The following is a 27,448-nucleotide window of genomic DNA, read 5'->3' as shown; positions in this document are numbered from 1 at the left end:
ACCGCATGATTTGACATGCTGCTGCTGAACGTAAATTGTTTTCGTAACTGTTACATGTAACGTCTCGGCGGTGCAGTGTGCCCATGGCTGGCGTAGTCATTTCTGCAATAAGTAGGGTGCACTCGCGTCAGTTGTTTGTCCTACGACGCGTAAAATATATGCACAAAGCGTTCGTGTCCTAGATATACATACTCACATCTCGAACACGTAGAGCTAGGATTTTTGCTTTATTTGAGCCATGGCACATGTGTCGCCATTATGTATAGTCGGGCGAATGGTCAGTGCAGAGAAATGAACTTATAAGTTATAAGAATGCATATGGCGTGTATGTATATATGCTGAGGAAAACTTCTTGGACGCTGGCTTGATTGGAAGTGGGGAAAACTTGATGTGTTGTATCAGTGACTTCTGTCAATGTCATTGCTGTAATTCTTGTTCACGTGTGGCGACTTGTGGATAAATTACCTGTAAGTAGGATGTGATACGGGGCCCCAATAGGTTTTTTTTCTTGTCTGATTGTTATTACATCATGTCTGTGATCGCGTGATCATTGTAATCAATACTCGCGCTCATTCTGGAACACCACAATCAGTCCTGTTGTTCTGACGAAGGCCAGTCCCCCAGCCAAAAGGTAAAGAGCATTGTGTTTTCAACGTCTGTGTCTTCTTTTGTATGTATATATTTATTTCAAAATACTGCAGGCCAAGTTGTCCCTAGCAGGAGAGTCAGTAAACATATAAGAACGAAATACAAGGATGCTCAATACATAAAATGATACAATTTAGAGGTCATTTGTGGGAATAACGATTGAAGCATAAAATTAAAAGTTCTCATACGTGGAGAATATATAAACAGCATCAGCACTAAGAAAACAAATAATCTAACAAAATTTATGCTCTTCAAGAGCTTTGACGAAGTTTGTTGACGTAATTATTGAATCTGGAAGTCTGTTTCAATCATCTGTTGTTTTGGGAAAGAAGCTATTTTGGAATGACTTAGTTTCATCAAAAATCCGTTTCGGTGCATGAGGTCTAGTGTGTCTTGTTCGGCTTGTGTTAACGGGACGAAAGTATGATGAGTGACCTGCATTCAAGTCAGCAGCCAATATGTTATGTAGAAACTTTATGCGATGAAACTTTCTTCTAAACTGTAATGAAAATATTTTGTATTTTGTCATGAGGGCACTAGGCACTAGAGGAATCTGTTCACTTATACTTACTAAAACTGAGTCTAATGGCGTTGCGTCGATATATATGGCAATATGCGCAATGGCAATATGCCCAATGGCAACCATGGCAATATGCCCAATTGTTCCGCATGATTCTTATTCCAGACATAGCGAAGATCTAAAATGTCAAAGGTGTTTCTGTACTTCAAGCGCCGTGCCATGCAATTAGGTGGATCAAGTGTGTTCGTTTTGCTCCTAGCGATTCTTCGTGCTCGCAGACTTCCGCAAATTCTTATCATTTCACGGTCGGAATTACATAGGTGGTTATGTCTGGAAAACGCAACGCGTAAGAACAGGGAGTGGGCGGCTTGGGCCTAAGTGAGTGGACAATGAGCTTTCCATCAAGGAAATACAACGAGCAAAAGCAAGCTGATCTCGTCACGAAAGTTACGGTATATCCTCTGGCGAAGGAACAAAAGGGCGCCAGTGCTGGAGAAAGCGAGCGAGATCCGTAAGGTTGACGCGTCGGCGAATCACGTTGTTTCACGTATATCCTTGAGCGAGTAAAAAAAAACAGTGTCCCTGTGACCTCCGTGTAGGTTCTGCCACTCGCCCATAGCTCCTTTGTATTCGTTTCTCGTTTCGTTAGTTCACGGGCGTCCTTTTTCTTGCCGTATCTAGATAGAGTATTTCATATCGTTGCTAGCTCTGCCTGGCTGCCCTTGAAACGCAATACTTTTTTTTATATAGAGCTGTACTGCATTGGCGATCAGTCTTACCTCTTTATGTGGTGTACAGATCAAGCCGCAACCCCTGCCTGTTGATGAGGATTATGGGCAAGAGCTATAGCGAAAACGAGGCGTGCGTTTAAAAGCGCTCAGCGATGTCTCGGGAATGACAGAACCTTGACCTTCAGACGGTATGCGTGGCTGGAAGGAACGAACAGGCGACGCTAGAGCATTTTCTCGTTGGCTTGTTCACACAATAAAAACCAAGAAACATGGCAGCCTTCCACGATGTCTGCCAAGGCCGAAGAAAGTGCACATTTGGTGGCCCGTTTGTTCTTCCTTTTTTTTCTGCAGTTGATTTCTGTTTTTCTGTTTGATCGATCTCATCTTTGTATCTGTATATATATATATATATATATATATATATATATATATATATATATATATATATATATATATATATATATATATATATATATATATATCTCGGTGATTCTACCTGAATTTTTTTCTCTTTTGCCTTTCGCTCTATCTTTTCAGCCTCTCGCTTCGTTTCTTTATTTATACTTCTATTTCTCTTCTTGTCTCTGTTCTTCTGTCTTTTCTTGGTCTGTTTTTCAATCTTTGCATGTCTTCCTTCTTATTGTTTTATTTCATTTATTTCCGTGTATTTTTTATTTTTTTCCCTCTTTCTTTTTCTCTATTTCTGTCTTGTCCACTGATGTGCTTTGTCCACTTCTTTTCGTCCAAAAATTCTATTTAGGGGTTTCACGATCACTTGAATGGGAATTTCATTTTCTTTCAAGAAGTATGTCACAATTGGGCACTCCCGGTTACAAAAAAAAAGTTCGTCCATTTTTTATGGCACATTGACAGGAACTGCACACGCAGCGTACCCTAACGTTATCTCGGTGCTTTTCTCAAAACTATATATGAGAATTTAGAACATTTGTGCAGGAAACTATCGGGTGCAAGAAAACAAATTTTCTCGTGTAACTATTGACATGTACATAACTGGTACTAAATTAAGTAATTTAAGTGCATTTGTATTTTTGTATAGAACCATTCATAAATGGTAATTTTCATATTTATACCTTTATAAAGAAACAAGTTGTTTAGTTTTCGTTACACGCTCACAATTTTAGTTATTCTGTAAGGCGTCTGCCCCACCGCGGTGGTCTAGTGGCTAAGGTACTCGGCTGCTGACCCGCAGGTCGCGGGTTCGAATCCCGGCTGCGGCGGCTGCATTTCCGATGGAGGCGGAAATGTTGTAGGCCCGTGTGCTCAGATTTGGGTGCAGGTTAAAGAACCCCACGTGGTAGAAATTTCCGGAGCCCTCCACTACGGCGTCTCTCATAATCATAGGGTGGTTTTGGGACGTTAAACCCCACATATCAATCAATCTGTAAGGCGTCAGTAGTTTCTTTAAAAATAGCAGTGCTCCGCAGAAAAATGTTATAAACAAGTACATATGTAGAACAAATCAAACCAACTTCTAGCCCTACAGCAACCTGCCTTTGTCTTTAAAATACCTTGCAGGCCCGCCACATTGGTCTAATGGCTAAGGTACTCGGCTGTATACTCGTAGGTCGCGGGATTGAATTTGGGCTGCGGCGACTGCATTTTCTATGAAGGCGAAAATGCTTTAGGCCCGTGTGCTCAGATCTGGGTGCACGTTGAAGAACCCCTGTTGGTCGAAATTTTCAGAGCCCTCCACTAAGTCTGTCATAATCATATGGTGGTTTTGGGACATTAAACCCCTCGTATCGTTTAAAATACCCTGCACGTTTTATATGCGTAGCTTTCATTACCACTGCTGTTGGCCAAACTTTAACACCAACTTCTAAATCTCATCTTTCCTTGAAGATGATAGCATAAACTCTTCGCATTTCTGAAAGAACGTTCTCAAAGGAAAGTAACCCAAAATACAGCTAAACAAGTCGCAGTTGAAAGTCTGTAAATTCATTGGTCGAAGCCGGCTATATGGGAGCAGAAGCACTAGCCGTGACAGTCATCAATTTGAACTCCTTCTACTTTACTTTTGTAAAGCAAGATTTTCATCGCAAGAAGTTTTTTTGTTTTGCAAACAGAAACTGTCTACAATTTTTCGTACTGTGCGGGCCATTTCATTTTATCTACAAATTTTATTCCCTTTAAGATAACGAATTATAAAATGCACAAGAACACACCGAAATATGTCGTAAGCCGGCTGAAAGCGATTGCTCGTGCGCCAAGGCCTACGCCAACTCGTAACGTGTGCCTCCTGCTCTTGCGAAGCAGCTTCCTTATTTCCAGAGAGTGACACGGTAGGGCAGGAAATACGGTCTCTCTCTCGGTACTTTAGTTTCGTATCTGGAGCGTCCATTCGGGCACATGTAGCAACAGCCTTTAGGACCGTCTGTAAACGCGGTGTTCTTCCACGAAACGTTTCTTTGGAAGTTTGCAATTCGTCCCGCCACACGTGCTTTCGCCGACCAGGGTTCAGAGGCAAAGATAGACCACGGTGCAAAGACGACGCCTGGCTGTCTGCGGAATGGCGGATGGAGGAGGTCGTGATTTAGGTGCCGGGGCCTGTCAAAACCAACAGCGGGGAATTGGCACAGCGCGCTTTGCTCGCGACTCGTGTAGCCCTATACACTGTTTTTCACGGTATGTCGAGAAGGGCCCGTGGTGCGGCGCGTAGAATGTCGTTTTATTCTCTGTCCTTGGTTCCCCACATGCGGGGGTACCCCGGCGAGACAGCCTCACTAGACAAGACCGCCTCTGACCGCGCCACGATAGCGCTAAATGCGGCTTGCACGGAAATACAGCTTGGCGGCGACGAGAACAGGCGGTTACGGCCTGGTCCGTGGGCGAGCGACAGACAACAAGTGGATACCTTGGTTCCGTTTCAGACAGAGAACATTCTGAGAAGACCCCGAGCTCAGGGGACCGAAACAAGAACTACGCGGGAGATTCTTCCAGAGGGGTTCTTCCCGGTGTTTAAGATCTCGCTCGATAACGGCACGGGAAGCAAAAACAAGCGCACGACGTATGTAGGGCTGGCGTTGTTCTGAGAACTCGGCATTCGGGCCACTTTAGGTAAAGCTTTACTAACGGAGCGATGTGTCACGGCGGGAATGTTCGCGGCAACGTGTCGTCTTTCTTCCGTTTGGAATTGAGAAATGTCACAAAGATGGTCATTGTCTGTACAGGCTCGCATGTAGTGCTGGCATGCCCCGCCCTCTGGAACTGATGCCTCCGTGTAGTACCTGTCTGTGATGCGTCAGTTCAGAATAAAAATGAGAAGTAATAATACAAGCAAAATGCCTAATGAATTAAATGGCAGAAAATTAATGAAAGGAATGAACTTTTGATGCGCAGAATACACAATAAATCACAGAGCGTATATCAACCTGTGTCTACACAAAAAGAAAACAGCTCATAAGGGCACTGTTGTTCTACACATGGTAAAGTAAAACAGTATATGACAAGAAAAAGTGGTCTATGTAAGCAATGTACACCCACAAAAAGTTCCCTATGACATAAACGTGTTTTTTTTTTTTGGGGGGGGGGGGGGTCGATATATCATATATGCCCCAAAGAAGACATGTCGTGGTAACCTTTAGATTATGAGAGACTGTAAAAGAACTTAAAATTGGCAATTTATTTAACTCTAGTAACCCGCAAGATTTCATCCATGTGTATTTTGACTGTTCTTGTAGATTTCAGTTTAAATTGCGGTGAACAGCATATTTTTTAATAGTGTAGAGAATATGTTTTATACCTTCTGTTGCCGCTTGAAATGACCACGTAGCAGAGTGGCTATTTCTTATCCTATACCAGACGCTCTCAGTGTAGGCCATGCCAAGGCAACGTCTATGAACAACCGTATACACTCTGCTAAAGTCAGCGCTCGTGTAAAGGCTGCTCCTTCCAACTTGGTGGCTCAAACTTTAAAAAAGAAAGGCCAGCAAACGGCACCATCTTCGTGTACGACGCATTTAGTGGGATCCAGCAGATGACAATAGCGTGGTGTGAGGCGTCCACGGACATCATTGTAAAGAGCTCGACGGTCACCAGGATTAAGAATTCCATGTACAGCACTGAGGACGATTGGATGCATGAACTTGCGGATGATCCGAGCAGCGGAGTCAATGAAGACATCTAGCGATGTCAGTAGCTAAGCGCCAGATATCCGATAATTGTGTATATACGGGATGATGAAATAGTTTTTCCATACGTGGATCGAAAATTGGAGAAATATCTTACACTTACGTGGAAGGACCGCACCCCATGAAAACAGAGGTTAAATGAAATGTAGCTGTGTATGGATGGTGACTAGCCGAATTGGTATTTTAAGTGACACAAATGCTCTTACTTCTCAACAGCTACACTCTAAGCCGAAATTCGGCAAAGTTGGACTAACTGCAGTCGTTAAACCAATGGACGAACGGTTCGTCCAACAGGGACTAAATGTGTGACAATGCGTGTCTTGCGCAAACGCCCGGCAATGAAAGGACCAACGGGGAGGGCAACTGCGCCGCGATCGCCTCCTGTCGATGCTGCACTGCAATGCTCGGCGTGGTCGGCGATCATGAAAACAAGTTAAATAGGCTATACGCCACTGTGAAAGTGAAGCACTATGAAACGAATAGAAGATGTTATTAGAGTAAAGTAGTACAACACGCTGTCAGGGCACACAGCAAGTGCCCTCGCGTTTCCACCATGCCGGCACGGGCGAGCCGAAGCCAAGTGAAAGTCTCCGCAAACACGGGCAATGCCGAGAACTCGCTTTAATGTGCTGAATAAGTTCGAACTACGGTGAACACTGACAATGCTAATAAAGGTAAGCTGTTCATCAGCGGTCGTGTACCCACACAGTGACCACAAGTTCAAAGCGATATATAGGAAAAGTAGGCTTCGTACGTCATCGGTATCAAGCAGGCTGCCGGTGTGAGTGCATTGCCGGCACAAGCGAAGGAAACGTCGCGTACAAGTTCACAAAAATAGTAGCTCAGGCAAACTTATGTATTTTTATCCATGCGACAATCGTTATCAAAAATCCAACGTGTAGGCGATGGATACGACTAATCGTGTGGCCAGCGGTACACAGGTTGTGCCTTACCAGCATGCACGATGAAAAAACCGTGCCTGCGAACGGTCTCGTCGCTGTAAGTATACAGATATCTACATCACTCCGTAATACACAGCGAACATGGGGCACTTACCTATTGTTCATTTGTGACTATAAAATAACGACGACGAAAATTTCACGCGAGCCGCATGTTGCGATCGCCGGCGGTCGTTTAGCCGTACTCGTCGTAAGCCTAGCGACGCCGTCGGCAAGCCGACACGGTATGGCATCGGCGGGGCGCCTGCGGCTGCTTCGCCGGCTTTCCCGCACAAGCGCCGCTGCTATGTTTGTGTTTGCGGACTCGTGCGCCAGCACAGCGAACGCTGGTTCGGCCGACATGATCGAATACCAGCTGATAATTCGTAGTCTCAGGCTAGAAGAATGTTGAATATTAGATGGATCCATATTAAAAGATCGGTGCGCATCGGTGCTACGAATTAGCCGATGTAAATTTTCGCGTTACGGTATCAATGTTTATTGTTTTTTTAAGCCGAGTAAAAGTCGCCCACTGGCACTAGATGGGAGGTCAAAATACTGTGCTATATATACCCGAGAGTCTGTTCTTGGTAGTACAGCGCGGGCAGTCAGTGTTTGTGGTGTTTTACTTTGAAATAATAGTGCGTATGTATGTGTGTGTGTGTGTGTTGCATGATTAACATACTATGATCTTCAGTGCTGATTAAATTGGAATAAACATTAAATATACTGCACAAAAGCAGTGTCGCCATTTCTTTTGCCATTGGTCCAGATGGTTCAACTGTTAGTCCCGCTGGATCATTCTACTGGGGCCAACATTTAAACCAAGTGGAGTAAGTGCTTGGGGTAACAGTTGAGCCCTTGCAGTTACTCCCGCAGTTAGTCCAAAATTGGTTCAAAATCTGTGGCAGCGCATTTAGACCCCTAAAAAACCAATGACATACCCCACTTTAGTCTTTTTCGGCTTAGAGTGTAGCGTTTTGTGTTTTGTTCACTGCACTGAAGCCCTTTGTAAAAGAGCAACGTTGATCAATTATGCAGGACAATAGATATGCTACCATGACCACCACTATTTAATAGCTGGAAGTAATCTTGAAACATGTCCTAGTGATGTTCGTGTTTCTCATTCTATACGTTCTGTACGAGTAAAATTTGGACCTTATAACGCTTCTATCGATACGCGGCAGAAGGTCTCCCTGATATTTTTCTACTTTGGGATCTCGTGATTCTGTATATACTATGGATGGGTGGGCGGACCAAACTCTTTTTAAATTTTACAGATTAGCGGATAGGCTTAGGCTACCCGGATGGTCTTGGTAAGCTTAAGCTTTTCCGCCGCTTTCCGGACCTGCTAGATGGCCCAAACATGGTCCTCAAGTTCTGAGCTAGTCAGTGCGTCACGCCAATGCATCTCAAGGAGGTCCGGGTCTTGGTGATAAAAAACCTGTTAGTGTGTGGGCGTTTCCATAGGATATGTTCTTTGTCTGCGCATTTGTGTTTACTTAAAATGCAGCCAGCGTCGGGGGATCGCCTGGGGAATATGTGGTTGAGGTGCACAGGGTTTCGAAATGTTCTCGTTTGTGGACGTCTCCTACTTCTTGCAACCTGCCTAGTTTACTTTGGAGTTGTGTTGTGATACACCTTCCTTTGTTTTTTGTATTGGGTCAATATGTCGTAGAAAACGAGAAGCTGATATTGATTATCTGGAGTTAGATCGGACCCCTGAGTATTCCTAACCGCGGATGGGGAGTTCGCGCACGGCAAAGTGGGCCTTCTCAATAAGGTTTGGGGTGTGTGTTATGGGCGTGTCTTGGGGATCCTCTTCATTGTATCCCACGCGCGCCGAGATCCATTACAAGTACTTATGTGTGTAGCTTCCGTTCTTAAAGTCCTCTGCCTTGCTATTAGGGATCATGTCCGTTTCACTAGAGATTTAGCCTCTTGTGTAGTTTTGAATTGCCGGTTTAGACTCGCTTAATATTCCTGCTGAAAAGCCATTTTCTTCACATTGCAATAGCAATAAACAAACCCGAACGTGGCATTGGAACAAACAAAACGTAATGGTTCTTAGTTGGACTGGTTGGTTCATGAACACTGTGGCAACACAGCGCAAATGACGGGTTGTTGAATATAAGGGACACAGCGCTGGGTCCTGTACATTATTGGAGGCGTCATCTCTGCATGCAGTTTCACAAGACCAAAAAAAGCTTTTTGTTTTCTCTGATAAGCTACCTTTTTTAGAAATGTGTGACTGATATTTTGCAATGCATCTAAAGTGCTATATTTTTGTAACCCACACAGGCATGTTTCACACACTAAACGGCATATCACGTTTTCGGCGAGGTTCGCTTTAATATGACAATATACGTGGAAAACTCGTTGCACGCAATGCGCAAATGGACCTCCTGCTATTTCCCCCGCCGAGCGAACGGTGCTCTGTGAGGAAACAGTTGGCACGGATGGAGTACTTCGAGGGAAAGAATCTTGCAAAACGGTTGTGCCCCGCGGTGCCGAGATTCCAAGGCGATTCGTTATCCTTGTTTACCAAGTCGCACCGAGACTGACTTTTCTCTCTCGCCGCGCCTTGTTTTGTGTGTGAACCTCGCAAGGTCTCAGTTGCGCCTATGCGGTGAGAGTATCGGGGGACGTTTTCTGTTTTGTTTCCTGCACGGCGTGCGGCTCGGACGTGGCAATGACTCACGGCGGTGACGTCAGAGCAAGGTCTCAAATGGCTGCCAGCTACGCGACCGACCTAGAAACTGGGGCGAATACAAACTATAATAAAGTGAATCAGCTATTGGTGTGGTTCGGCTTGTATTGCGTAGCTCTGCTAAGGTGGACCACGCGGGTTCAATTCACAATGCTCGCGGTCACGTTTCGATGGCGTACCGTAACGGGAAAAATGTCCGCGTGCTTACGATTAGGCTTAGGTCTATGCAGCACTCACAAAAAGAACGAGGGACAGCTGCACGCTGAAAAATGTGTCTTGGTTTTTTTTATGATAGTGGCATAATAAAAGATGCAGAGGTGCTGAGTATCAGTCACGAATCTGGCACTAGGGCGTTGCTCTAAATCGTATAATTGTTTTGGCATGTGTAACTTGATATTTGATGTGTTTTCAAGGAAAGACAATTTTTAACGAGTGCTCGCGAGCTTGGCTGCTCAGGAAGAGAGTGTAATGATGATACCAATTTGCAGTTTCAAATTTGATTAGTTAAAATTACCTTTTTAAAGAGATATATTGCTAGAAATAAATATTTCAATAATTTGTTCAAAGTATTACAGATGTTCATGGCTCTAACGCCACTGACAATAGCAATGCCGCGATTGCATACACACGATGAATGTATCCTTAGGTATACAATTCTCAAAGTATACAAGGGCTCTTTGCTTTGTTATTTATGAGCATACTAGATCGTTTATAACCTCGGAAAGTCAATCGAGCGGTCGGTAGGGCTTCGTCACACACGAAGGTAAAGCACAAGACTCGGTACGCAACCGGGTAAATATCACATAAGTGTCACTGTTGTGGGCTCTTGAACCGAAGCAATATACTGACTGTCCACCTGACGAAGTTCTCGTCTTGACTGGCGAGTGCTTTGCTGTGTGGCTAAGCGAAGAAATCCATACTCGATGCATGGTGAATGTTTCCAGTCAAACAATCGAGTCGCATCTAGTGAACAAGTGCCAAAACTTGTAATCCCGTGACCACAAGAAGATGAAAAGGTTATGCTGTCATGCGGAACCGTGAGACAGCATCGTGAGTGAACGCTTCACAGAAAAGCGACTCACACGAGCAAAGATGGTGGTGACAATTGGCGTTTAAGCTAGCACCCTTTAATCTTTTTTGTGTGCGTCGTGGTTGCTTTAATGTGTTGCACTTAGTGACGCTGCAGTTTTCGAACAACCAGTTCCTAAACAGAGAGAAACTCTTTCGATATTAAGCAGTATATGGTGCGCAGGAAGATGGGAGAGATTGAAGTAAAAATAAATTCATCGCCAGTTTTGTAGCAAACAATAAAAGGAGACCCTTAGCATTCACGTCAGTGGTTGGAAAACTGCAACCAGGTGAACCACGCTAGATTAGCCGTGCCGTGGTGGTCTAGTGGCTAAGGTACTCGGCTGCTGACCCGCAGTTGCGGGATCGAATCCCGGCTGTGGCGACTGCATTTGCGATGGAAGCGAAAATGTTGTAGGCCCATGTGCTCAGATTTGGGTGCACGTTAAAGAACCCCAAGTGGTCGAAATTTTCGGAGCCCTCCACTATGGCGTCTCTCATAATCATATGATGGTTTTGGGACGTTAAACCCGACATATCAATCCATCGATCAATCAATCGATCGATCAATCGATTGATCGATCAATCGATAAATCGATAAATCGATAAATCGATTTATCGATTTATTGATAAATCGATAAATTGATACATCGATCAATCGATCAATCAATCAATCAACTACGCTAGATCATGATTTTCGCTAGCATCCTAATTCTTACGGGTTGGCAACGAGTAGCCATGATTTCATGTCAGTTGCAGTCACGTGCTGCATGCATCGCAATCTAGCGTACTGCTCACTAAGGTTTAAGTGTTGGTCTAAATATTACAGCCCAAGTAGCCACGAAAAGGCTCACACGATGCTGAACAGTTGACCATTTCTTTCTTTTCTTGATTGTGGTTTTATAGGTAGGCTTGTCACTGAGAGGAAACGCTAAAAAGCCAACTGAAATGCAACAATTGATGTCAGATTGTATCTCTCGCTCTCTCTTTTTCTACCTTGAAGCGTGCTTCTGTTATTTGTGATCTAATGTTGCCAGCGTTTTGACACCTCCTGTTCTGTCGATGTTATCTTTGGATGGAGGCGAAAACGCTGTAGGCCAGTGTTCTCAGCTTTGGATGCACGTTAAAGAACCCCAGGTGACCGAAATTTCTGGAGCCCTCCACTACGACTTCTCTAATATTCATATGGTGGTTACGGAACGTGAAATCTCGCATATCAATATATCGATATCATCCTTATATTTTCTGCATAAATGTTGGTACGTCTGTCTTGTATATGAACTGTTTAACAGTCAGTACTTTCATCTACTTACCAATTACACCACGGTCACGTTCCCTCTGCATGCTTCGCATGACATCAATATCCACGGTATGTTAAATCTACCGAGTTTTATTCTGCAGCCAGCTCCGACTTAAAGCAGCAAAGCATTGAATTTTTCGATCACGCAGACTTTCCCCAGTTTATTTGTGTATTGTTGCCATTCTGTCTTCCTGCTCATTTAGTCCGTATTTTATGCCTCAAATCTTCCGTCTCTGTTTCTACAGCTTTCGTTTTTATGACAAATTGTTCTATATTTACCATTCATAGTACCCTGTAGTTGTTTACATTTGAACTGACACTTTGCTCCTTCTATTAACTTAGATTTCAACAGTGTCACAAGTGGTACTCAGGCTCATCGCCTCAATGGCATTTGCGCAAGGCACTTACGACAGACCTCTAGCATTGTGACAACGCACGGGATGACCCGACGCATATGATTTCAAAAAAGAAAATATCACAGCATATCCACAGAGTGCATGATGATGAGTGAGGCGATAATTTTGTCAGCCCGTCCGTGCTTCCGCCCATGCGTCCGTCCGTGCGTCCGTCCGTGCTTTCACACACGCGCACACTTACGCACGCGCACGCGCACGCGTACACGCACGCACGCGCACGCGCAGGCGCACGCCCCCGCCGCGGTGGTCTAGTGGCTAAGGTACTCGGCTGCTGACCCGCATGTCGCGGGTTCGAATCCCGGCTGCGGCGGCTGCATTTTCGATGGAGGCGGAAATGTTGTAGGCCCGTGTGCTCAGATTTGGGTGCACGTTAAAGAACCCCAGGTGGTCGAAATTTCCGGAGCCCTCCAATATGGCGTCTCTCATAATCATATGGTGGTTTTGGGACGTTAAACCCCACATATCAACCGCACACGCACGCGCACGCGCGCGCGCACACGCACATACACGCACGCACGCACGCACGCACACACGCACACACGCGCACACACACACACACACACATATATATATATATATATATATATATATATATATATATATATATATATATATATATATATATATATATATATATATATATATATATATATATATATATATATATATATATATATGTTCAAAAAAATCAAGCACGTAGGAAAAATTGTTTTGTAAAGGACTGACGTTTCGGCCGTGGGACCGGCCTTCGTCGGAGTGATGTGAACATGCGACGGTAACGCAATATAAAAAGGCCAGTAACGTATCATAGCGCTGTTAATGGCTGACAAGCGGTTGTTAAAAGCACGTGGGAAACAGTGCGCGTGATAAGACAAGAAAAAAAAATGAGATTACAAGCGTGCGAAGACGAAACGAATAAAAAATCATTAACAATGAGTAAAAAATTATGAAGCCACATAACGTGTGTATCACTGGCACAAACATCAATACACGTCATAGGTACAACTGCGAGCAAGTTATCGATAAACACAAACGCGGGTATAACATCTTGTCATGATCCGACAACAAAGCTGAAACAGGGAACTAATCTATCTGCGTGAAAGCATAGCGGCAATAATAGCGGTGGTAGTCAAGGGTGTTTAGAAAGCTAAATGGGTAAAAATGAAAGTTTGCCAGCGCTTTCATTCATACCACAAGTGACGGCTTTTAACTTTATATATATATATATATATATATATATATATATATATATATATATATATATATATATATATATATATATATATATATATATATATATATATATATATATATATATATATATATATATATATATATATATATATATATATATACGGAGAAGCGACAAACCCACGCCATAAGAAGCTTCGGCCTTAAAAAAGCGGAGAGCGCTGACGGAACCGTGCCAGGCATCTAAAAGGGATCGGTGGTACAACGAACATTCTTAAACGTGCTCATTCCCTCGTGATAAGAGATACGCCTATAACATAAAAAAGAGAAGGAAAGAAGGATGGAATGAATACTATAGAGAACCTTCTCGAGGTGTTTCGAGCATCGGGCATATTTAGTAGGTCACGTCAGGCATCTAGTGGTATCACAATTCACATAAACCTGTGGACTGTGATAGGCTGTCGTCCCGTGCCCCGTAGAAAATGAAACAATGTTCACCGCTCGTTCGGCGCGGACGTGTGTAGTACAACGGCTATCTCTAACAACGGACAACAACACTGTGCCGCCTAGCTACCGGCAGATGAGGCGATGCCCGGCCATGCAAGGTTCTCCGCGGAGAACAGATATGTTTACTTCGAAGTCACAGCCATGATACGGCTCTAAAAATTATAACTAACGACCCCCTGATTTACCCTCGGGCATGAAGAACAGCGCAATAGCAAACGTCAGAAAATTACACGACTTTAGTGAGAATGCAGAAGCTGACAATGGCTGTTGAAGCTAAACTTTGTCTGAGGGTTTGTTATCGTCTCCTTCGGGATCATCTCTGAATGCTGCAGGTGTTTAGAAAAATAAAGAAAACGAGAAGGAAGAAAGAAAACTATCAATGACAAGGACGACCAAAGCAGAAGATTCAACTTGGTGTGGCAAGTAGATTTCTTAAGTGCCGTACATGTTTTATTAACTTGGCAAGGTATTAACTAGCCCAACTTTCGCTATTATTGCATGTTTTATTAACACGAAGGATCAATAAAAAAATAATTAAGCTTCGCACTATTTCAATGTTGTTTTCGTTTTGCGTTATTTAAACTGATAATATAAAAGCTCACGTAAAACATTCTTTTAGAGTTTTTGGAAATACCTTCCGGTGATTGTAATACGAAATACACTTGTATATTAGGTCTTATTTACTACGATTTAAGGCCGAACTAACTGTCGCAAAATTTTCCCATTGCAGGCCCCGTGTGAAGCTGAGCGACCTAGTGTCGGAGGACTATGACGTCATGCAGCCGCCCCTTGAGGGAGGTATTGGAAAAGCCACTGTGCTCTTCTTATTTTCTTATCTCTTAATGTATTTATAACGAAAATTCGTTTCTGTACTTTTTACAGCTATGTTGTTGTATTCTTCTTCTTTAGTCATTTTTTTCTTCTATTTATACTAAGCCGCTTCTTATGTATTGGCAGTCATGAAATTGAATTTTCTAATTCTTGTTGGCGCTTGTATGAGCGTTGGCTCGTTGACTTATCGCGTATTTGCAGATTTGCTGCAAAGGAATGAAGCCAAGCAGTAAAAAAATTTTACGGGGTAGCCCTTCTTTTAAATAAAAAATGGGAATTTTTGGAGAGATGGCGATCTTCTTCGAAATATAGCATTCTTGCAACCCAGAATTTTGTCAGTGGATGACATTAGGCAACTAAAGCGTGCGAATATTCTTTCCAGGAGATGTTGCGTTAGATGTTTCACATGGTTAGATATAGCGCCTTAATATTTGAATCGCCAAGAAGAATGTCCAGGTTTAGATTGTGTTGCAGGCGCCTTGGGCGAGTTAAAGTGAACATTGGTGGGAAGACTGGTCAATATGTGCAACTTTCACAAGATAAAATGTATTGGCACATATTGGTGCTGATTGCGCTGCAGTCCTGTTGCCGTACCCTGATGGGTTAATATTTTTGGTTCTTGTTAAATTATCGACTTACATTATTAAAAATGGCAGGTTCGTTCAGCAGTATTCCTCACACATTGAAATGAAGTGGTCTGTTGTGATCCTTGGACGGAAATTGAGGTATGCTAGATTATTATATTACGCGTTTGTAGGTGCCATGAAAACGGAAGTATGCAATCTGATTACAAATGGCCTATATTCTGTACATCCGGTATCAAGCAATCTTCGTTGTGTAAAGACATACGAGACACTGTTCAGCGGGTCCTTACTGCTTCGGTAATTTGGAAAAAGAATCGTTAATCCAGGACCTCTGTCGAGATTGCATCCACGCAGGTATTTCGAACAAGCAAATGGTTCAAATATTGAACAGTCGTGTACGTGTGTGTTTCCCAGGCCAACCCGTGGCGGTGAACGTGTCGGTGGCGGTGCTCAATATCCGTTCGGTGGACGAAGGACGGCAGGTGAGAAAGTTCTGTGCTTTCTTGTGTGTAGCACTCACCTGCAATACTTTCACGTGCTTCCGGTGCGCACTATGGTTCAGCTCTTTATTTCAGAGAGAATGGTCTTGGTTTAATGAGGCAAAGGCAAATGTGCTCTGGACGACGAGACCCTAGCACGCGAATGCACACTTAAAACATGGACAAACGGAAGTAACATTATTAACACATACAAACGCAGCTTCATAGAAGTTGATCGAAAATTAGTTTTACAAGAGTAGAAAAAAGTCATAAATATCAAACAACGAAACCAAAGGAACATATACCTACTGCATACGATACTTAATAATGTTGAAGCCAGGAAAGGAGGTCAGCTCTAGCTCTAGAAATATTTTTTTTTAAAGTACGGGAACATTGACTTCTGTATAATTTCCGTGGCCTGTGTAGGTGTGCTGCTGAAAAGATCATCAACTGCCTTGCATCTCTACATATGTTCGTCTTAATTTCCTCGTGGCCGGAAAGGCAGCCGTTATATTTAGTGAATAACTTATGAATTTTCACCTGCTTTTCCTCGTCTGTGAAAAGGATATCTTAATTGTCATTTGGCATGTTTAGCATGGGTCTACCATTTCGAGAGTAATGCTGCTGAACGCTTAATACAGGTTTATTTTCAGCCTCATAGGGCTATGGTCTAGTGGGCGCTGGTATATGCAAAATATTGAATACTTCTGCACATGTTTGGTTATAAGTAAAAGTCCAATGATTGAATACTGAAGGGTAACAGCCGGCCCAAACGCTGCCGTGTGTAAAAATTAGTCCTGTTCTCAGATTCGCATGAAGGAAAGGGCAATAGTGGACTGAAGTGATCACGAAGGGTTTTCAAGCTTTTGTTTAGACAGAGACAAAGAAGCGCTTACTTTAATTAGAAATTAACCAAAAACTAAACCGAACTCTTTGTTTCGCCGTTCTTTTGCTACCTTTTGGGTCAATTAAAGGTTAAGAACCATGAAACATAAAGCGTAGTTAACACAACAGCTGTAATTATGATGATGACTATTAGGGCGAAAGGATGAAATATACCTGTCATTGAGTAGCGATTATAGCAATCGTCATGCACGAATATGAAAATGACTCAGCAGCTAAGAAATAACTGCGGCTCGCTGTCTGGAACTTCCGCGTTTGTGAAATCAGCGGAGTCAGCCCAATTTCGAGCGACACTGAAGAACTAACTCCCCATGTGTCGTAGTGCTGTTGCATTAATCGCACCGAACCTTTGCTCGATACAGTTTGTCGAGATGGATCTGTTTCTGCACGTGATCTGGTCTGACTGGCGGCTCAGCGGGCGCGTAAACAACAAGATCGTCGTCGACCCACGCTGGTACCCGGAACTGTGGACGCCTGAGGTGTTCTTCAAGAACTCGGCCGACGGACGCCTGGACAAGGTGATCTTCCCGTACGCCTACATCACACTTGAACCATCCGGCCAGTTCTTCCTGGCCGCCCGCGTCTCCCTCAAGTTGGCTTGCAACATGGATCTCAGCAGGTTCCCCCACGACAATCAGTTCTGCGACATGCAACTCAGCAGCCGTGAGTAGAGAGCACTTTCTACGCGTAATTATTGACCCGTGTACTTTTTATCGAACGAAATGGACGTTCTTCTTTCGGTGCAGTGGTGCACCCCAGGGAGCAGGTGATGCTTTACTGGAAGAATTTCCGTCTCACGAAGAACCTGTCCCTGTCGCAGTTCACGGCTCTCTACGTCGGTCACGGTGATTGCACGAAGTCATTCGACGTCGGTGAGCACAAAGTATTCAGGCAGAGAACAAGACACCTCATCACAAGGGTTACTTTTTTGCACTGTGATTTATGAAAGTGGCAGGGTAGTTGCGCTTGAGCTTTCCATCTCTGTTTTAAATGGGATATTTAGATGGTTGTGGTACTTAGCGTGGAAATAATGCATTTTTTATTTGCGCTGCAAAAATGTTATTTTCAGAATCTATATTCATAAGATCACTATTGTTGGAGGAAAGGCGTAGTCGTGACAAACAGGCACACAAGTGTGTCACGCTTAACACGACTGTAGAAAAAGAATGTATGGTTTGAAATTACAGATGAGCACCAATGCTGCGCCGCATTGTGGAGAAACCAAAGCGCATTTAATGAATGGCTTCCTTTTGGTTTTTTTTAATGTAGGACGCCAAACTGTGAAGTTTTTTCAGTAGGTTAACGGTTACATGCGAATATGAACGATATAACTATTGAAAGTTCGCGGCCACATAAAACGTTTTGTATTTTGTTGTGACCTATATTTACTAACCCTATCCAAACTGTGCCCTCCGCCAATGAAACACGCAAACAGCTTGATCGTCCATCTAAAAATCACCATTGAAGACACTATTCTTTCTATAGTCCACTCGTGCATTTTATTTTGGCCTTCAAGACGGGCGCAAACCGCGTGAAATGTGGGATGTTGACAGAACAAAAGGCAGGGCGCTGCCTATATAAAAATTGTTTACCTGCACGCCTTTGTGCTTAAATTTTAAACATTATTATGCAAGGATGCCATGCCCGATAGATAGTGTCCTTGTACTCAAAAACACATAAGAAAAGAAAAAGGCACTATTGACTCGCTATAAAAGACGTGATCTGTTGCTCCCACACGGCCAAGATGTCAAAAGGTATCGGCAGAACTTTTATAGCTTTACACCATAGTCTAAATTTACCCCGTTGTCTGAAAGCATCGCTGTTATGAACATGTGTGATAACATAGCGCTCCCGTTTCTCGCCATGTTCTCTGTGCAGGCACGTTCAGCTGCCTGTACGGCCGCATCGAGATGCGTCGTCGCGCCGGCTACTACCTGATCAACAAGTACGCGCCCAGCACTATCATTGTGTTCATGTCGTTCGCCGCTTTCTGGATGCCCTGCGAGGCGCTGCCGGCCCGCGTCACGCTCAGCGTCACCTCGCTTCTCAGCTTGGTGACCGCTCAGTACCAGGCGCACATGCCGGGCGTCTCGTACGTGGTCGCCATGAACGTGTGGATGATCATAAGCATTCTGTTCGTGTTCCTGGGTCTCGTCGAGACGGCGCTCATCGTGGCCTGCACCGCGAAGCACAAGAAGGGAGTCGGCCGGTGGCCACAGCCTGTGCTCATCGACTGGGTCTCCAGGATTCTCTTCCCCGCCGTTTTCCTGGTGCACTCACTCATCTTTTGGGGCGTTTACGGCCGGGACTAAGCTTGTTACGTCGACGTTAAGCGCTCAAGCGTGCTCTCAGGAACGCAAGAGTTGCGACGAAGAATGCAAGACGGTGAAGTGCTTGGCGATTGTGACCAGGATCTATTGCGTCACTAGAGTTACGAAGTGTTCCTCTTGGAGGTGCTCGTCTAAGCGGGTGCTAGGAGTGGGGGGTATTCCCCATATAGTGGCAAAAAAGCATCACTCTCAAGGGCTTTTTGAACAGAACACTGTCGCTAGTCAAAACAAGAGCGGCAAGATCAAAAGACATGTAGGTTAGTCACTGCATGTACAGTGCCAATTTTTATGAAAGCGAACACGGGAGCGAGTGTCCTGCGTGCTCCGGCTGCTGCTGGCAGCGCGTTCAAGCATGAGTGAAAGCAACCACAGCAGCCTCTTTTCATGTAGTATCAAGGCGAGGAAAACAAGCAGTCATTGGTAATACGAAACGAGAGGTGAAATCAGGACCCCCTTCCTCTTGAAGGTGATTACCGGCCTCTTGCGTAATTGTCTTGAAGGGGGAGGGGATTACAGCCTTGCCGCTGGTTCCATATCAGTATCGCCAGTGACTGCTTGTTTTACTAGTCTTGAGATGACGCGCAAAGAGGCTGTGGTTGCTTTCGCTCACGCTTGAACGAGCTGCGAGCAGCAGCCAGAGCACGCAGGCTACGCGCTCCCGTGTTACCTTTCACAAAAATTGGCACTGTACAGGCTGGCTTCTCTGCGCTGGGAGAAATGACGAAGAGTACAAAATGTTTTGGAAGGAGAAGCGCGAAGTTTAAAGATAAAAAATGCTGGAAATGGGGGGAGCAGGTGGAGATGAAGAGACAGTTACACAATAACGCAATGCTATGTGGTATAGCTTTTACTCATTGTGTTTTGGCAAAACCATTCACGAGTGATAAAGTATTTTAATACAGAACATAGCCTCCTTTATTTTCTGTGCCTGCGCTTTGCCGCCGGGATCAAAGGGAGCCGAGCGTCAGGCTGAGTTCCCGCAATCACCACCAGGCGGCGCTGCCTTCCCAGAACCGGCAGAGCCTGTTCACTGACTCCGGTGCTACCGCCGGCACTGACGGGTGGGTCCTTCGTTGCGCGTTTGTAAGCGCGGCAAGCTTAAAAACAAAAGTGTGATACCACTCCCGTGTGCCACTTAAATATTTAGGAGAGAACATATGCAAGAGAGAAAGAATAAGTACGCAAGATGGCACATTGAACAGAACACCATACCTTCAAGGAAACGGTAGAGAAACTTGTTTATTGCGTATTAATTCATTCGCAACCTGTGGAAACGAACAAGAGGGCGTCGATCGAAACGTTCTTTTCACGCACACAGTCTGACGAGCTTTAGTACCCTCGTTGACACTGTTCACAAGCAGCAATCACAATTTTAGCAATCACAATTTTTTTTTTCTGATCGCCGCGTCACTTCTCGGGGCTTTTGTCGAAGGCTGCAAGTAGCGCGGATATTCTTCGAATACGCTAGGCACCACACCTTTCATAAGCCTTCGTGTTTTACATCCTTGCTTAAAATCAGAAGCAGCGAAATGACGACTGCACACGGTTGAGTAGCAGGAAGTGGTGTTCGGCGTCCAATTGTCTCGTGAAATGACTTTTATCCACTTTTGCCGCAACTCCTCGTCGCTTGGAATTTCATGGAATGAAATTTCTACTTCCTTCTTTTTGCTTGAAGACTTGCAACCGGGCACGCAACAGTACGCCATCGCACCTGACGCGGGTCATCACAGCCGAATGAACCACGGAGACTTGTGTGCGTAGGCCGCTGCACGAGACAGAAACGAGAGAAACCGTAAACTAACATTCCTGATTACTTAGCGAAATTCGCTGATAAGTTCGCGGAAAAGCCTCACGAGAAAGAAGCGCGAAAAATGATAGCGAAGCATGAAACCGGCCCTGCAAACACGAGGTGCAAACGACGTTGTTTGTTTACACGCACTCACTTATTGCCGCGTGTCATCTGTTCACGCAACACAATGAAGCAACAGTTAAATATCATACTTGCCGAAAGTACTACGCTGCGAAGATAGGTGCGCGGAAAAGTATTGCCAGAAAGAAGCGCGAAAAATGATAGCCGCGCTTGACAACGGCCGTGCAAACGCGGGGTACAAACGACGTTGTTTGTTTATACGCACTCAGTTAATGCCGCGTGCCATCTGCTCACGCAACACAATGAAGCAACAGTTACAATTATACTTGCTGAAAGTACTACGTACCGTTTTGGTCGTAAATAATTGGTGTTGCAAACGTATGCGACACGAACAAAGGTTTCCTGGAGATGCGTCGCCGCGGCTGAATGCGCCGACTCGATTCTGGGATGCGAGCGCCCCTGGCGGACAGCAGACGCAAAAAGAGAGGAGGATGCGGGAGGCGGCCGAACGGGCCCGGCGGACTGACTGCGCGGGCACAGAAAATAAAGGAGGCTATGTACAGAAGCTATATTCCGGAATCAATAACCCGAAATAGTCACGGAACGCAGTGTTCACGCGAAAAATATAAGATAGCTAGGGATGTGTGATAAACGCATCAGTGGAGCTCTTCTCTGCTAGCGTGGTGCCACAGGGTAAAAAAAGTATTAATTCTTGGAGCGTTTAGCTCGTAGGTGTTCGTCCACCTACGATGGCGCCTACTATGACTTGTGATTTCTGGCACTTTAATTACCGCTCAATTCAACCGACAAAAATTTTGTCGAGAGACTCTTACACAGGTCGCATTGGACAGCGTAGAATTTTACCAATTGGATGTGGACATATTTCTGTTATTTGCCGCATTTCACGTGTACATGCATGTTGGCAGCGCTTGCGGTCTTCATGCCTTCAGTAAGGATGTTACTTTAAAAACGCGCAGCTCTAGCAAAAAAAAAAAAAAAGGAAATAGTGAAAAAAAGGCGGTTGAGCATAGACTGCTTCGCCTTCGCCTTGTCACTTTGTGTCCTGGCGAAAGCGTTTTTTTTTTTATATTGTACTCACGTGTGTATTTCACTATATTTGTGAAGTTTGAAAGCACCCCGCGCTGGTGAAGGATCACATTACTGCTGGCCTCTTTTCCGTCTGTGTATTCAAATTACAGAAACAATTACCACTTCGCAAACTACAAAAAGAAAAAAAAATAACGACGACTTTTTTTGCAAATATTAAGATCAAGTGTTGGTAAGCGTTCTAAACGACATCGCCAGCGTCAGGCTCCTTATACAGTCTCTTTACCTCCTCGTTTTGTTATTGTTGTTGTTGTCGTTGAAAAAAAATGCATTGTGACACTCTTGAATACTCTAGACTCGTCGAACAAAGAAACTTGTTTCGCGGTCATTATCCGCGTTTTGCCATTGCTGTGTTATTGCGCAGAAACTGATGTCGAGAACTCTGAATATAAGTAAGCAGTAAGTCTTGAAAATCTTTGTAAAAGTGAGCTCTTGTCGAAGGCGGGAGCCTGGTTAGCCGACGTCGTTCCGCTGAACGCAGAAGGGCAAACGGCAGACTCGCAAGCGCGGACCATCGCCTGTACTCGTGCCTTTCAATTTATTCAGCTCTTAAGAATAATTCCAATTCTAGAGGCAAATCCTCGATGCACCTTCGGCTGACTTGAAGGGCGCTACAATTATTTGCTTTACCGCTCATGTGTGGCCAATATAATGATTAAATTTGCTCCTCACGTCTTTGTGTTCGCTCACAGACCTTGTAATACGTTTGATAGTGCACTTTTGCAAATGTGTTCATAATTCAGTTTAACATTTGTTTAGTTCTGAACAGCATGCTTATGCGCAATGACAGCTTTTTGTCATTCTAAAGCAAGCGACAGCGTTGATCTGTCGTTGCGGTAGGTTGCACCATATCATCATCGTCGTCGTCGTCGTTGTCATCATCATAATCATCATCATCAACCTATGTCCCCTGCAGGACAAAGGCATCTCCCATGATCCACCAGTCAGTTCGGTCCTATGATTGCTGCTGCCATTTCATTCGCGCAAACTTCCTACTCTCCTCTGCCCACCCAACTTACTGTCTCCCCCTAACCCGCTTGCCTTCCGTGGGAATCCAGTCAGTAATCCTTAATGACTAGCAGTTGTCCTGTCTTCGTGATACATGCCCGGCTCATGTTCATTTCTTCTTCTTGATTTCAACTATGATATCCTTAACGCCGGTTTGTTCCCTCATACACTCTGCTCTCTTCTTGTGTCTTAAGGTTACACCTATCCTTTAGCTTTCCCTCACTCGCTATGTCGTGCTTAAGTTAAGCTAAACCCTCCTTATAAGCCTCCAGGTTTATGCTTCATAGGTAAGTACCGGCAAGATGCAGCTGTTATATACTTTTTTCTTGAGAGATAGTGGCAATCTACCAGTCACGATTTGAGTGTTTGCCGAATGTGCTCCATCCCATTCTTATCCTTCGTTACTTCAGTGTTGTGTTTCGGCTCCACGGTTATTACCTGTTTTAAGTAGACGTGGTCTTTTACAACTTCAAGTGCACTATTACCTCTCTCGAAGCGCTTTTCTCATCCAAGGCTGTTGTACATTACTTTTGTTTTCTGCAGAATGATTTTAATATATGCCTGTCGGCTCCCCCAACGCGGTGGTCTTGTGAGTAAGGTGCTCGGCTGCTGACCCGCAGGTTGCGCGATTGAATTCCGGCTGCGGCGGCTCTATTTTCGACGAAGACAAAAATGCTGTAAGCTATAGTGTGCTCAGATTGGGGGCACGTTGAAAAAAAAAAAAAAAAACCTTCGTGGTCTAACTTTCCGGAGCCCTCCACTATGGCGTCTCTCATATTCATATGGTGGTTTTGGGACGTTAAACCCCACATATAAATCAGTCATTACCTTCCTGCTCTGTTTTTTTCTAATTCAGTGATCATGAGTTGCAATTCGTCCCCTAAGTTACTCAGCGATGCAGTGTCATCGGCGAAGCGCAGATTACTAAGGTACTCTCCATTACCTCTTCTCATAATCATATGGTGGTTTTGGAACGTTAAACCCCACATATCATCATCCATTACCCCTTATCCATAACTCTTCACATTTTAGGCCTCTGAAAACCTTCTATAAGCACGCGGTATGTAGCATTCGGGAGATTGTGACCCCTTGCTTTACACCCATCTTGATTGGTATTCTGTCGCTTTCTTTGAATCACTGTGGTGGCAGTGGATCCTTCGTATATTTCTTCCAGGATGTTTATATATGCTTTGTCGACCCTTTGAACCCACGGTGTCCTCTGATTGGCTATGAAAGAGGAAAAGGAAGAGAAAAGCGCTGTCCCGTTACTGCCTCTCGTAATGAGGGCACCTCCACAGGAAAGCGCAGGGAAGGGGGAATGGGAATGAAAGAGTCAGAAGAGGTAAGAATAGAGTGGTGAAATGCATTCGATCACTGGCCCCGCGCGCGCGCGCATGAAACAACGCAGCACACGCAACCGAGTGAAAGACCGCCGAGAAGCCGGAGACGATGATTGCGCCCGAGTAGTGGAAAAAAAAAAAAAAATCACTCACACGCACACACACACCACCGAACAGGCAGGAAGAAGTTTTGGGCGCCCCGCAATCACGAGGGAAGGGGAGAGAGTGTCCGCTCCGACGGGAGAGGCTCCGCAGGAGAGAAGGCCGTCAGGCAGGTGGGAGTGGCTACGTAAACAGTCACGTGGGACTCCGAGGGGGCGTGGCGTGCGGAATGGTAAACAACAACACGTGGGATTGTAACGGGCCTCTTTAGAGGCGCGTGAAAAGGTTCGCGTCACCAAAAAAATCCAGGAGCGCATAGAACGCCCGGCGAAGTGTTGCCACATTCGCCGAGGGGAACAGCAAGTGTTCTGCACTCACGTGTGGCAGGCCGAGTTTCCCGTAGCTGTCGCAGAGACGGCGACGAATGTCTGCGTATCCCGGGCACAGGCACAAAATGTGTTCAACGGTTTCCTCTGCCGGACACTGCACACACGAAGGGCTGCCACTGCCACGCCGTTTAGAGAGCAGTTGCGCTGTTCGGCCGCATCCAGCACGAAGGCGCAGCAGGAAAGCACGAGCACGCCGACCGATTCCCGTTGACGGCAGGCGGGGCACAGGCTTGCCGGCTGCTGTGCGGGGGTCTGGGTCTAGAGCTCGGACGTGGCGTGCGATTATGAGTCGCGCCACATCGTAGTCCCGAACGAAGTTCGTTGTGGGAGTGGAGCGGTCGTGGGCGTCCCTTGCGAGCTCGTCGGCTGCCTCGTTGCCGCGCACTCCGACGTGTGAGGGCACCCACTGAAACGACACATCACACCCACTGCGCACGATCACGGTGAACTTGCGCGTGAGGCGCTGTGCGATCGAGGAGCCATTTTCGCCCCTCGCAAGGGTGAGGAGGGCCGCCCGAGAATCGCAGAAGATGACGGCCGAAGACGGGAGGAGCTCGACCAGCTGATCGGCCGCAAGGTTCAGAGCCGCGAGCTCAGCGGTCGTCGAAGTCGCCGGGAGCGGAAGACGACACTTCCTCTCGTCTCGTAGCGCCGGAATGACGCTGGCAGCCCCATGACTGCTGATATTTCTAACCATCGGGATCCATTAGTCTTTCTTCTATGATTTCTTCTCGCCTAGTGTTGAGTAGTAGGTTAGAGCAAGCTATCGCTGAGGCCCATCTCTCTGCTTTTCTGTAAATAAATCTGTCTCTCTCTGAATGAAATAATTTTTCGTAGTCTAAATAACTTTTCGCATTGTGGATACTTGCACGCATGTATCCACAGTGCGAATGCAAAACTGAAGTATAGGACGTCAAAATGAATTTCACAATGTTTTTGTCGATGAAATTACGGGAGGCGTAATCTTTGTCCCTACTTTGAACCATATGACCTAACCATTGCCTCCGAGATGCGGCGCACAGCGATTCATCTGTAGAGCAGACGACGGATGAGAACTTGCCCTAAAGCGTGTTCTTCAGTCAGTCTAATGCGGCAGTCTTCGTGCCCCAAATAATAAAAATTTGTTATGAATCGTTTATGAACTCATTCAACATTCAATTTTCTTACCCGACGTGTTGCAAACACATGGCCGTCACAGCAGCTCCATCTGTGTGTCAGTAATGGAGAGGCACTACATATTACAAGTCTCAGTACTCTATGTATAAGAGTGAATTCAGATACTGTAGAATATCGTGTTAAATAGTTACTCCTATCTGCTAAAACAGCCTTTCTTCACCAAATTCGGTCACGTTTACTCGCGTTTGAGCCGCTTTTCCGTTCCGATTTCTCGACTTCTCAACTTATCAGCGCATTCTCGAAAAGCTCGGATTTGTACCACGAATATTGTCGCTAAAAACAAAATAATGCAACATGTTTTTCTATATTACTGTATGATGGCCTTCGGTTGTCTATTTACGAGATTTTAAGAAAAATCGAAGATGGGGTTTTTTATTATTCAAACTTCAGTGGAGTACACTTTTGCAAATATGAGAACTTTGAGGCAATATATAAAAATTTACATATGCCCTACGGCAGCAATAATTTATGTACCTAATGAACACAATATATCCTTGAAACGCGTCAAGTTTGAAAACGCTGCTTGCATTACTTTCGGAGAAAAAAAAAATGGGGAATACGTAACTTGTTTTAAACTGGCGCAAAATTGGACATTTTTAAAAGCTATTTTCTTAAGGTCTACAAGCTTGAAACCGTATGAATTCATTTTTCATTAGACACACACTTCAGGTAAAAAATATCTTACTTGAAACAAAAATATTTCTTTTTATAGCATCTGCAATTTTCGAAAATGACAGGTGACGAAGTTGGTGCCTCCGTGTTGGTGAAGTTTGATATTTTTTTCTCGTAAGTTATGCCGTTAATCATAAAACGAAGTCGACTTTCGGTCTATCTGGTGAGAGGTGCACGAAATATAAAATACTCAATGAAATCTAAAATATCAACTTTTGGACCCGTGTCGATCTCTCGTGGAATCACCCTGTAAGAATATTGCATAGGACGCATAGGAAAACCGCTGGGGAGTTTTTCAAAAGTTGAAGTGGCGTTCACAGAGTGATGACTGTTCTCCGTTTAACACTAGTAATGCAGTGAAACATATTCTGTTAGCACGAATATTCAATCCAAGTGCATTCACTTGTAGCATGTTCGTCGTCAGCGCAGCTCGATTATTACAGAAAAGGTAAGGCTGTTGCATTGCGTCCCACACTA

General features: G+C 44.7%; 2 protein-coding genes across 2 annotated transcripts in view; one reads left to right on the top strand and one right to left on the bottom strand.

Moving 5' to 3' along the window:
- Window positions 1-19,614, top strand: part of LOC119174218 (glycine receptor subunit alpha-2) — a 42,325-nt gene extending 22,711 nt beyond the window's left edge. Inside the window, exons 2-6 of the mRNA XM_037425040.2 lie at window positions 14,911-14,978; window positions 16,010-16,077; window positions 17,340-17,640; window positions 17,724-17,849; window positions 18,856-19,614. Of these exons, the coding sequence (XP_037280937.2) occupies window positions 14,911-14,978; window positions 16,010-16,077; window positions 17,340-17,640; window positions 17,724-17,849; window positions 18,856-19,289 (997 nt within the window). The 3' untranslated portion in view covers window positions 19,290-19,614. The remainder of the gene's footprint in view (window positions 1-14,910; window positions 14,979-16,009; window positions 16,078-17,339; window positions 17,641-17,723; window positions 17,850-18,855) is intronic.
- A 5,387-nt stretch (window positions 19,615-25,001) lies between these two features.
- LOC142817582 (uncharacterized) lies at window positions 25,002-25,820 on the bottom strand. Its single transcript, XM_075894631.1, has one exon. It carries the CDS (start codon window positions 25,818-25,820, stop codon window positions 25,002-25,004), a length of 819 nt encoding a protein of 272 aa, XP_075750746.1.
- Between the last annotated feature and the right edge of the window lie 1,628 nt (window positions 25,821-27,448).

Source organism: Rhipicephalus microplus, chromosome 5 (assembly GCF_043290135.1).
Source record: "Rhipicephalus microplus isolate Deutch F79 chromosome 5, USDA_Rmic, whole genome shotgun sequence".
Lineage (NCBI taxonomy): Eukaryota > Metazoa > Arthropoda > Arachnida > Ixodida > Ixodidae > Rhipicephalus > Rhipicephalus microplus.
This window is presented reverse-complemented; position numbering and strand designations above follow the sequence as displayed.